Source organism: Xenopus laevis, chromosome 3S (genome assembly GCF_017654675.1).
Source record: "Xenopus laevis strain J_2021 chromosome 3S, Xenopus_laevis_v10.1, whole genome shotgun sequence".
NCBI lineage: Eukaryota > Metazoa > Chordata > Amphibia > Anura > Pipidae > Xenopus > Xenopus laevis.
Window position 1 is genome coordinate 8,001,567 of NC_054376.1, and position 13,065 is coordinate 8,014,631.

At 40.9% G+C, this 13,065-nt stretch overlaps 1 protein-coding gene across 5 annotated transcripts in view; it reads right to left on the reverse strand.

The window, feature by feature from the left end:
* Positions 1-13,065, reverse strand: part of LOC443642 (non-muscle caldesmon) — an 87,213-nt gene that overhangs the window by 23,243 nt on the left and 50,905 nt on the right. For 2 of the 5 annotated variants that reach the window (XM_041587975.1, XM_018254867.2), the window contains 2 exons: positions 2,406-2,537; positions 273-1,434 (listed from right to left, as the gene is read on the reverse strand). In XM_041587975.1, coding sequence (XP_041443909.1) covers positions 273-1,434; positions 2,406-2,537 — 1,294 coding nt within the window. Of the gene's footprint in view, positions 1-272; positions 1,435-2,405; positions 2,538-12,716; positions 12,929-13,065 lie in introns of those variants that run through there. The other 3 variants (XM_041587973.1, XM_041587974.1, XM_018254869.2) reach the window with 3 other exon arrangements.

Consider the following 13,065-nt stretch of genomic DNA (forward strand, 5'->3'; position numbering starts at 1 on the left):
CTCAGATTTTTCAGCAAAACGAAACGGGACAGATTCGCTCATCACTATTATACAGATAGAGTTTTAATTTACAAGGGCTAGTTAGAAGATAGAAATCAGAGTGTAGTGTTAGCAGTGAATTTAGCCTGCAAGCAGAAACCAATATATATATATAATCGAATGAAAAGAAGGAAGCAGGGATAGACCAAGACACAAAACCAAGTGATGTGCAAACTTTGTCTTGCATTCCATTTCCCAAAAACACAGGTGCGATGCGTGCAGTAAAAATGTACCTGTTTCCTTAAGAAGGCAGGTTGGGTCTTGTCCTTCTTGTCTTGCTTTTCCTCTTTCTTTTTGGCCTCTAACCTTGCCTTCTCTTCTTCTGCCTTTTTCCTGTCTTTCTCCTCTGCAGCTTTTTTCTCCTCTGCCTTTTTCCGTTCCCTTTCTTCTGCTGCCTTTTTCTCCTCTGCCTTTTTTCTTTCCCTTGCTTCCTCTAACCTTTTCTCCTCTGCCTTTTTCTTCTCCTCTGCTGCTTTGCTTTGCTCTGCCTCCAGCCTTAATTTTTCTTCCTCTGCTTTTTTCTTCTCTGCCAATACCCTTTCCCTTTCTTCTTGTGCTTTCCTCTCAGCTTCTGCACTTTCCTCTGCTAATTTACTCTCTTCCTGCTGCCTCTGCCTTTCCCTCTCTTCTGCTTCAGCTTGCTCTTTTTCTCTTTGTTCTGCTTCCCGTTTTGCCTCTGCTTCACACCTTTCTCTTTCTTCTTCTGCAGCTTTTCTCTCTGCTTCAAGTCTTTCCTTTTCCTCAGTAGCTAACCTCTCTGCCTCAAGCCTTTCCCTTTCTTCTGCTGATTTTCTCTCTGCCTCAGCCCTTTCCCTTTCCACTGCTTCTCTTCTAGCTTCTTCCTCAATCCTTTTCTCTTCAGCTTTCCTCTCATCATCTTCCCTAAGTTCTGACTCACCTCTGTCCACACTTATTTCTAAATTTATTACTCTAGCTTCATGGTCTGAACTTTTCAGTTCAAAAGTAACTTCTACCTGATTGTTCTTAATGAGATTTTCTTGTTGTGTCTCGACTGGCTCTTCTTCCTTTTCCTCCGTTTTTTCAGTTTGCACTTCCTCTTGTACTTCCTTCCTGCTGTCATTCTTTTGGTAGGACGTTGTCACTATTTCAGTTTCCTCAACTTCATACTGGGATCGATGGGTTACAGAGTCGTCCTCTTTTGCGGAGATGTGGTTTTCCTCCACTTCATGTTGTCCATTTCTGTTGTACTTTGATGAGGACAATGTTTCATCTGTTATTGTTGGATCAAACTCTTTCTGCCGTTCCAAGGCTTCTTTCAGGCGTTGCTGGCGCCTCTCTTCTCTCTTTGCCAGTCTTTCCAAGAGAGCGGCTTCATCGTCCAATGAAATATCAGTGCTTGTATTTGTTGATGTCCTAGTGGTCTCAGTTGTGACACTGTTGAGAGAGTAGCAATTTCAGATAATGTTAGTGCACGAGTGCCTTCAAGCTGTTTCCATGTAATAAAATATAGAAATATTAAGACGGTAGACAAAAAAGAAGGAAGAACTATATCATGGTAATTTTTGTGCTATAATACTAAATTCTACTGGGCAACTATAATTTATTTGATAGCCCCTGTGGTTGTTTGGCAATGTTCATTCCAAAATACACCAATATTGATATAAGAAAAACAAGAAATGCAAATACATTTTGTTCACCCATTGACTTAAGTTGTCTATAAGAGCAAACCTCCATTTGTTTGAACTGATTGTCCTGTGTGGTCAAACAATGAAGGTATACAGGTCATTTGCCAAGAAGTCATTCAATCATGCCTAATTTCAACATCTTCTTGAAATACAGTTGGATCTATGATGGGGATTCCAGTAAAGATGACCAAAATGTCTCATGCACCATAATTGCTCTTTGGATCCTGTCCGGGCATTACACAAATATGCAATTTCTTTAAATTTGCTTTGTCTCTTACATACTTCAACTTATAAACAGAATTTCCCTAGGTGTGACATTGGCCAGAAGCCATCGTTGCAATACTTAAGTTCTTTAGGGAAATATCTAAGCATGTTTGGAATAAGCGTGTCCAGTGCTTTCTACTCCAGTAAACACACAATCTCTCAAACACGATATCTGGAACTTGTTTTTGTTCACGTCAAAACATTTGAAAAAAAAAAAAAACATATTGTCTTGGAAACAACAATAAACACACTATGTCTTATCTGTAGAAGAACTAAACAATTGCATATTTTTTTTCCCATGTGGCTTTGAGAAGCTTTCCTTAATGGACTACAATTTCTGGCATGCTTTGAGCTTTCTGGAAATTCTAGTTTAGAAACACAGTTTTGCCCTTCCAAAAACCCGACAGTTACCTATTTTCTGCAGTCAAATAAGTGAATACGGCTAGGGGTTGATACCTATTTTGAGAGTTGACTTCTGTCCCATCTCCGACATAATCCTTTTGCAAGCTTTGTCTCTCTTGGCGAGCACGGCGACGGCGTTCCCTTGCAGCTTCTTCATCATCGTCATCGTTTCTCTGATAGGTCAACCTGGTTGACGAAAAGTTTTAAAGTTTTTAATATATTAATATAGAGAGGGGCAGAAAGCCATTCAAAGGATAAAAGAACAGGTCTACAAAATAAACCAGTGCCAGACTCTGAATAAACTGAAGCTCCTTTTGGAGGTCCATCATTTGACATTAAAACCACCATTAGCTCATAACAAGGGGACAGATATAGGTAGGGATGGGCCTCGTTTCGTCCAAAAATTATTTTGACGCCCATAGACTTTAATGGGCGTCTGCGACATTTCACCGGATGCGAATTTCTTGGCGAAACGGCCAAATTTGCCCATCCCTAGATATAGGCATTTCAGTCAAGTGTCCAAGAATATCTAGGACAGCAAATACATTTTCACCCCAAATATCACCCCAGCTAATCTTTAAGCAGTGCTTTCAGGAGTCTCTTGAAAAACTATTTGCCATTCTCCCTAAATTTCACCCTACATAGCCTTCAGTTTGAGCTGCCTGCCCCTACCACAGCTCTAGACCCCCACCCATCCCTACTCCTCCTAGGGTGGGCAGTCCCACAGTTTAGGAAGAAAAGGGGTGGATATTAGTGATGTGCGGTATCGGGCCGGCCCGCACATCACTAGTGGATATACAGATGAAATAGGAACATTTCATATAGTTACTTGGAGGTAGAGTCCTGCAGCGGGTCGGGTACCCGCGGGTTACCCGCAAAAACCTGCGGTACCCTGCAGGTTGTGTTTAGAAGTTCTAGGTGCGGGTAAACCCGCGGTTCTGCGGGTTGCGGGTCGGGCCGCGGGTCTTCTCAATATCGATATTCACTCCTTTCTTCTGGTCATGTCTACTTCCGATGACGTCACTTCCGGTTTACAATGACAGCACTTCCTGTTTTACTCCTTTTTTTCTGATCAAGTCTACTTCAGATGACGTCACTTCCGGTTTACAGCACTTCCTGATTCTTGATGGTCAGCAGTTTGCGGGTCCGGGTTGCGGATAAGGTACTTGCGGGTAGGGTCGGGTAGCGGGTAAGAATGCGGGTTGTGGGTCCGAGTTGCGGATTGAAGCTTGCGGGTACGGGTCGGGTCCCAAAAAATGGACCCGCGCAGGACTCTACTTGGCGGTGCTAGTCTGTAGATCGTTAAAGAGAATTCTCCAGCGATAGCAAGCAATAAGGCAGTTTCCACGCACAGAGATAGAAAAGTTATGTCCCCAGTGGTATTTATCAAAAAAAAGGAAAGTGAAAGTTTTTATTTTATAAAATATGAAAGTATTTATTTACGTTTTACCCTTTATGTTGTTTAAATAGGCTTGCTAATTATTATATAATACAAAGGACATATGAAAGGGAGGAGGCGAGTCATTATGGGCAATTTTATAATCCTTTAACCCCAGACAGAATTATAATTTGTACATCATTTTGCCTGAAGGAAAAAAAAGGTTTTCCAAATCCATCATCATAATTCATTTAAATAAGCATTTTGCTTTATTAAAGGAGAAGGAAAGCTACCGAAGCAGTTCATTGTCAATAGATCAGCCACAATAGTGCAAGCTATATCACTATATTTATTCTGCAGAATGCTTTGCCATACCTGAATAAACAGCTCTAGAAGCTCTCCGTTTGTTTAGGATAGCAGCTGCCATATTAGCTTGGTGTGACATCACTTCCTGCCTGAGTCTCTCCCTGCTCACTTATAGCTCTGGGATTACAGCAGGGAGGTGAGGAGTTGGGGGATAGGGAGAGGAGCAAACTGAGCATGCTCAAGCCCAAGCCCTGGAGGTTTAAGATGAAAACAGGAAATCTGATACAGAATCCCATGAGTACACAATAGAAGGAAAGAAATGTGGTGTTTCTTTTTGACAGAGGACTCAGAGCAGCAGAGGGTTTACTGGTGTCTTTATATAGACCTCTCTGATGAAGTTTATTTAATTTTAGCCTTTCCTTCTCCTTTAAAGAGTAAATGTGCCAATTAGCACACTGGAGCAGCAGATCCATCACTGGAATGCAGATTATCTCTCGCCTCTATAAACAGAGGAAATAACACATTGCGCTCCCATGCGAGTTATTTTTCCTTGACCCAAACATCCTGCAAGACAGGATTCTGCACCCCACAATCAACAAACTAACCTGTAATCCATTTCTTTCCCTGCTCATTGCTGCCGTTGCTCAAATAAATGCATATGGTTTATATGCACTGCTTTATAATCTGTAGCATTAAATATACACAGAGGTGCAAGGAGATAGCAGGGACATCCCTTTGGGTGGCTTTTCCACAGTATAAACGCTAAAAATTCCATAGGAGCTTGTACTTTAAATAGATCATGAACTACTAAAAATAGCAGCTGTAGTCATTATTGGTGCCTGAGTGGCTCTGTAATAAATATTTAGTCATAAATGTCAGTTTTTTTATAAATATTATTAACCTGACAATGGCTTTAAGTGAATTTATTGCTTTTGTAAACAATTTAAATCTGTGGTGTCCCACTGATGATAACAAAGTCACTGCATGGGGCTGATACTGTATACACCGTCATGTGTACAACAGACTCATGTAAAAATAAGTTAGCACTAGGGATGAGCTAATTGCCTGGTGCAAATTCAAAATATTTCAATCAGGGGGGCCCAGGTGGTATAGGGGCACCACGAGGCCCCAATTCGTATAGAATTTAAATAAATATTGGTAAAACTGTTCATTTTGGCGGCCTGAAAAATTATTTGCTGTGGGGTCCATTAAAGGGATACTGTTATGGGAAAAATGTTTTTATTTGAAAACGCATCAGTTAATAGTGCTGCTCCAGCAGAATTCTGCACTGAAATCCAGTTCTCAAAAGAGCAAACAGATTTAAAGGGGACTCGTCACCCAAAAAAATTATTCAAAATCCTATTTTATCACATTAGTCAAGCAAAATGAACTTTAATTACACTATATAAATTATTTGAATCTTGTTTCCTTCCGTCTGGGAATTCATAATTATAACAAGCAGGCAGCAGCCATTTTGAGGACACTGTTATTAAGGCAAGCCTTGTATCATCTCAGAATCGTGTTTGTGCACCAGAATGGGGGACCCGATTGTACTGGCTACACAATTAAATGGTGAAGAGAACGGGGGAATGTGGGGAGAGCAGTGACATCTAGGAAGTGCTGAATGGAAAGTGAAAGTAACCGTCTGCCCTGCTTCTATGCCTAAGGCATAGAGGCGGGGCAGACAATATTTGATTGACAGCTGAGATTTTTAAATGAGCTTACAACAGCCACAAATGCTTTAATAAAAAATAGAAATTGGATTTCATGTTTAATTTGAAAAGGACTTTTATTATACAGATTTGTGTGTCTGGGTGACAGGTCCACTTTAATTTTGAAATCAGACATGGGGCTAGACATATTGTCAGTTTCCCAGGTGCCCCCAGTCATGTGACTTGTGCATACCTCCCAACTGTCCCTTTTTCGGAGGGACAGTCCCTCTTTTGACAGCTCAACCCGCAGTTCCTCATTTGTACTGGAACGTCCCTCTTTTCTCTGCACTGAACAGCCAGAAAAAGAAACAAAGTTTCTCACTTAATTGGCTTTTAGCAGAGAGCCCAGAACAGGTAACAGGTGCAAATAAGATACTTTGTAACAATTTTGAGACACCAAAACACGGATTAGATAAGGAGAAATATTTTCAAACTTTCATAACCTGCCAAATTTTGTAAAACATACATGGTAATTAGGGGGTGTGGCCACAGAAAGGGATGTGGTCAAAAAAATTGCTGCGCTATGTGCGGAAAAAATTTTTTTGTCCCTCTTTTTACTTCCAAAATGTTGGGAGGTATGCTTGTGCTCTGATAAACTTCAGTCATTCTTTACTGCTGTACTGCAAGTTGGAGTGATATCAACCCCTCCCTTTCCCCCCCAGCAGAACAATGGGAAGGTAACCAGATAGCAGCTCCCTAACACAAAATAACAGCTGCCTGGTAGATCTAAGAACAACACTCAATAGTAAAATCCAGGTCCCACTGAGACACATTCAGTTACATTGAGTAGGAGAAACAACAGCCTGCCAGAAAGCAGTTCTATCCTAAAGTGCTGGCTCTTTCTGAAATCACATGACCAGGCAAAATGACCTGAGATGCACCTACACACCAATGTTACCACTAAATACACTTGCTGGTTCAGGAATGAAATTTTATATTGTAGAATGAATTATTTGCAGAGTAAACAGTGTCATTTACAAATAAAACTACATCATAAAAATTATGACAGAATCCCTTTAATATTTAGTTACGCCACTGATTTCCCCTATGTCACACTAGAATTTTGCCTTTCTTTTTTTTTTTGATTGTTTGTTTGTTTGTTTGCACAGGTGAAAACTTAGGGACAAAAACACTGAAAGAAACGCCAATGGCATTATTGGAATTATTTCAGCAGAAAAAAAAAAGTTTTTTTTTTTTGCTCTGGAAAAATATGGGGGCCAAACACCAATGCGTCATGTAAGTAGCAGGTTTCAAGTGTACATAGCTATAAAAGAATGTGTTACTTGGCCAATAGTGATGGGCGAATTTGTCCCATTTGCGAATTTCCCGAGAAATTTGCAAAACGGGCGGAAAATTCGTGAAACCTAAATTTTGACGCCAGCTACAATTCCAACACCAGCGACAAGTAAACGGACACCCATTGACTGGTAAAACGGAAAACTTCACTACACTGGCCACAATTCTGATGCCGGCAACATTTGACGCGCATTAAAGTCCAGCGTCCGGAATTTTCAGCTTAACCAATAACACATCTTATTTAGAAGGTATTCCAGGAGCATTTTGTGTAGAAAGGATCACAGATTTTTTTACAAAAACAGTGCGGCTCCTGCCATGAGGCACGGTGAGAAGCTAGCCGCAAAAAGCAAAAAGCCGCCTCTTGTAACTAGTAATGAGCCAATTAGTTCGCCAGGCATGGATTCACGGCAAAATTACCATCCTTCACCACCTGCAAAATTTTTGTGAGCAATATTGCTTTAAGCAGGGGTCCCCAACCTTTTTTTTACCCGTGAGCCACTTTCAAATGTTGGGGAGTCACACATACATGAAAAATTTCCTGGGGTGCCAAATAAGAGCTATGATTGGTTTTTGGTAGCCCCTATATGGACTAGCAGCCTACAGGAGACTCTGTTTGGCAGTATATCTGGTATTTAGGCAACCTCCAAGCCTGGAATTAAAAAATAAGCACCTGCTTTAAGACCACTGAGAGCAACATCCAAGGGGGTTGGCGAGCAACATGTTACTCATGAGACATTAGTTGGGTATCACTGGCTATAAAGGATAAGTAAAATAAGTGAATATAAAACTGATGAGAGTGTTAGTCTCAGCCCTTTTGTAATTTACATTCATTATTTATTTTCTTTTTATCCCAAGATATTAAGGGATACATGTGCTGTTAATATGAATGAATTTTGTTCCAACAGCGCCACCTGCTGGTCAGTTTCTGATCAGTCTGACCATCAAGTAGTCAAGGAAGTTGTCAGGAGAAAGAAAGAGGCTGAGTGGAGAGAGAGAGAGAAGAGAGAGAAGTGAGAGAGCGAGAGCTGCTTTTCTAAATAGAACTAGAGTTCTTCCACTGCAAGTCACTTTGTTCCACTGGAAATTACAGCATTCCATAAAATTGCACCCTGTGGGAATAAAATGTTTTCATTCAGCTGAGCTCCCTTGACTGTGCAACACTCTTTTAATAAACAGCCCTCTTAAATCTCTTGTTTTTCTCCTCATAAAACAGTCATGGTTATAGGAATAGAAAGGCAAACCAGCGCGCTACCTGCCAAACCACACCTTCTCCTCTTCAATCAACAACCCTATCTACTGTCCAAGGTCAATTCGACGGACATCACCAGACGAGCAAATTTATTTCCTTTTTAGGAGAATAAAGAGAATGGTAGTAAAATTGCTATCACAATTATTTGAGTGATGGTAACCCTGTGGCAGAGAGAACTACAGCACAATGGATTTCAGCTAAGAATGTGACTCCTACTGACAGTTTTGTAAGGATTTGGTGGTCATATTATATATGGCATTAAAGTGATATTAATCAACAGGGCCTCCACTGCACCCATGTCCTCTGATACAAACATCTTCTTTCAATATAAAATAATTAGCGATGGGCGAATAAATATGGCAGGCATAGTGTCGCAGCGAATTTCCTGAAACTTGGGGCGACTTCGTAAAACTAAGCTCTCTGATTGCCATCCCGCCAGCAATTCGGGGAGATTAGTCTGACCGTGTGTCTCTGCCCTAATGGTTAGAAAAGTGGCATCAATCTCTGACCCTCGCCTTGGGACAGGAGGCAAAGCTCACTGGAGCTTTCCTGTTTTAGAGCTGTTCAGTGAGAGAGGTGCCAAGTTCAACTACTCCTTTTTGCTGCCAGGTGTCTTCTATGATTTAATCCCAAACATTCTATCCACTCATTTCCCTTAACTACTATGTATGGCTCATTTATTACAGCCCTAAACACAAATGCAAAAGCACTAAGGGCGGGGTTATTTATCAAAATCCGAACTGATCTCATTATTTTCTGAAATATACTCCGACCATATCCGCACCTGTTGTTTCTCCTTATTTATCAATACATTATGCAGAAAATTTCTGGAAAAAACTTGTGAAATATTCAGATCGTACAGATTTTTGGAAAACGCCAATTTTTTTGGATTTTTGCCTGAAAACCACAAAATCTTCAGATTATTGCACGAAATCCATCGCAGATCAGGATATCTTTGGGACTTCTCCCATTGACGTATGTACAACCTTAGGCAGGTCCAGATAACAGGTCCCATACTTGTATATAAGGAGTGGTTTTCTAATGGAAATTACTAACCCTAATTTGCATATGCAAATTAGGGGTGGGAAGGGTGAAAACTTTTTTTACTTCCTTGTTTTGTGACAAAAAGTCACGTGATTTTCCTCCCACCCATAATTTTCATATGCAAATTCAGATTTGGTTCGGCCCGGTGGAAGGATTCGGCCGAATCCTGCTGAAAAAGGCCAAATCCTGCCTGAATCCCAAACCGAATCCCAGATTCGGTGCATCCCTACCGGAAACCCATTATCCAGAAATCTCCCATAGACTCCATTATAATCAAATAATCCAGATTATTTCTATTGTCCCTACCGGAAGTAACTTTATACAGGCATGGGATCCATTATCCGGAAACTAGGGATGCACCGAATCAATTATTTTGGATTCGGCCCAACCCCCGAATCCTTCGCGAGAGATCCGCCCAAATACAGAACCAAATCCTAATTTGCATATGCAAATTAGGGGTGGGAAAGGGAAAACTTGTTCCTTGTTTTGTGACAAAAAGTCACACGATTTCCCTCCGCCCATAATTTGCATATTCAAATTAGGAACCGGTTCGGAATTTGGGCGAATCTCTCGCAAAGGATTCGGGGGTTGGGCTGAATCCAAAATAATAGATTCAGTACATCCCTAGTTTCCGGATAATGGATCCCATGCCTGTATAAAGTTACTTCCGGTAGGGATGAACCGAATCCAAATCCTGCTGAAAAAGGCTAAATCCTGGCTGAATCCCTAACCGAATCTTGGATTCGGTGCATCCCTACCAGAAACCCATTATCCAGAAAGCTCCAAATTACGGGAAGGCCGTCTCCCATAGACTCCATTATAATCAAATAATCCAGAATTTTAAAAATGATTGCTATTTTCTCTGTAATAATAAAACAGCACCTTGTACTTGATCCATATTGAAAGCAAAACAATCCTATTCGGTTTATTTAATGATTATATTGTTTTTAGAAGACTTAAAAGTATGGAGATCCCAATTACAGAAAGACCCCTTATCCAAAAAAAAAAAAAAACCCAGGTCCCAAGCAATCAGGATAACAGTTCCCATACCTACAGCCCTGTTTTCAATAGGGATGCACGAAATCAAGGATTCGGTTCGGGATTCAGCCTTTTTCAGCAGGATTCGGCCGAACAGAATCCGAATCCTAATTTGCATATGCAAATTAGGGGCGAGGAGGTAAATTGTGTTACTTTTTGTCTCAAAACAAGGAAGTAAAAAATGTTTTCCCCTTCCCACCCCTAATTTGCATATGCAAATTAGGAATCGGTTCCGTATTCGGCCGAATCTTTCGCCAAGGATTCGGGGGTTCGGCCGAATCCAAAAAAGTGGATTCGGTGCCTCCCTAGTTTTCAACATTAATTCTTTTTATGTTTTAGAATTCCTTTCTGCCTTAGCGCCAGCAAACAGAAGGCTCAATCTGTAAAGGAGAGGAATCCAGAGTGTGAGCAAATGAACGGTATGTTAGCTCTGACCTCAGCTATCTCGCTGTGGCCTCACACACGGGCTAATAATTAAACAGTATCTGATAAGTAAATCACAAATACAGAGGGCAAGGAGAAAGCACATAGAAAGGGTAGCAATTGTAGCAGCATGGAAGCGCAGCTGCGTATAGAAGACCTGCACCAACTACAGCTGCTTAATAACCGTGGTGATGTCATAACAGCTTAAGTGATGTCATGATCCCAACAATGGAACAGATATGGGACAATGGCACTGCGCTTTACACGTCTGCCATTTTTGGCAGAATCTCACTATAAACCGATGTTAACGCCCCAGCTGGAACAGAGCATTCTATTGTCACAGCCTAAGACAGAGGTTGACAAACTGCAGGACTGTTCTTTGCTCTTGTAAATTTTCTTGGGATGATCAGTGTGAATTTCATATATCTGTAACCTTGCTAAGGGTGGCCTTGAAAAAGTGTTGGCTATGAAGTGGGGCATGGGCACCAAATTACTGACCTAAAGCCTAATCCCACATGTCACAGCCAGTGATATTCTCCATTGGTAGCCCATGGCATGCTCTTAAGGAGAACTAAACCCTAACTAAAGAAGTAGCTAAAAATGTTGTACATGATGTTTTGTGCTTCTGTACCAGCCCAAGGCAACCACAGCCCTTTAGCAGTAAAGATCTGTGTCTCCAAAGATGCCCCAGTAGCTCCCCATCTTCTTTTCTGCTGATTCACTGCACATGCTCTGTGCTGCTGTCACTTACTGAGCTTAGGGACCCACTCACAATATACAGTACACATAGAATAGAAATGTCACAATATAAGGCTGATTAGTAATTAATACACATAATTACTACATGGCAGCACAGAAACCAGTGCAATTAGCATCAGAATTGAATAATCAGCAAACCTGTAGCATCAGCTTATATTACAGCCAGGGAAGATCATTTTCTGCTGGATAATTAGTGACGAGCCCTAAGCTTAGCTTCTCAACAGCCAATCAGAGCCCACTGAGCATGTGAGTGTCACAGACACTTTCCAAGATGGTGACCCCCTGTGACAAGTTTGAAGTCCTGGATCATTGCTCCTATTGACAAGCTCAAACTTTAGCCTCGTGCAATAAGTTCACTATATAAAATATGCCATTTTTACTCATATTCAACTTTATGGTTTAGTTCTCCTTTAACATATAATGCCTACTACAACCCATTTCAGACTCATAGTATTTACCCATGGCTCCCCCCATAACTTTCAAGCAACCCAAAATATCCCCCAACTCTTTGTGCATCTAGAAAACAGTAGGTTTAAAAATTTGGGATCCGTTATCCGGAAACCCGTTATCCAGAAAGCTCCGAATTACGGAAAGTCTCCCATAGATTCCATTATAATCAAACAATCCAATTTTTTTTTTTTAATACAAAAAGTATTTCCTTTTTCTCTGTAATAATAAAACAGTCGCTTGTACTAGATCCCAACTAAGATATAATTAATCCTTATTGGAAGCAAAACCAGCCTATTGGCTTTATTTAAAGTTTTACATGATTTTTTTTTTTTTTGACGATCCAAATTACGGAAAGATCCGTTATTCGGAAAACCCCAGGTCCCGAGCATTCTGGGACATGTACTGCCTTTTCACCACTCCTCCGTGATAACCCAAATTTCTCTCCAGTAAGTAAGACAGTAGTTAAATGTGTATATAGTTATGGACTGATACATTTATAGACATATAGAAGCTTTACTCCTAGGTGTAGCTGGAGGTATGCCCTCTGCAAACATAAAAACACACGGCATACAGCTAAAATCGCGGATATTTACGGACTAATCAAGCTGCTGAATAACCATCACTCTAGACTAACCCTCTATAATCCCCCTTAGTATAGACAGACTCTATAGAGCCAAGCCTACAGCTTCCAGCAGTAAAGAAAAACTCACTTGGAAAGGTTGACGAGGTATTGAGATCTGCTGAGCATGTCTGCTGCTTCTGTGTATGTGATTCTCTTGCCAAGTGTTCGGCTCAGAGGAGAAGAAGGGAATGAGACATAATCCTTGTAGGAACCTAAAAATGGTGCATGATACTCCACACAACTATACATGCAGCTGACCATCAGCCATGACGACTGCCCCAAACTACTGCCTGTCAAAATGACCCACCACTTTTTATCACATGATCTCAAGCGTGTGTTTTTTTTTTTTTTGTCTCCCCTCTTTACCGTAATCACTGGAGTAGAGGCCTCTTTGTTCTTTGTCTCAGAAAAGCTCCATGAAATGCCCTCCTATTGCA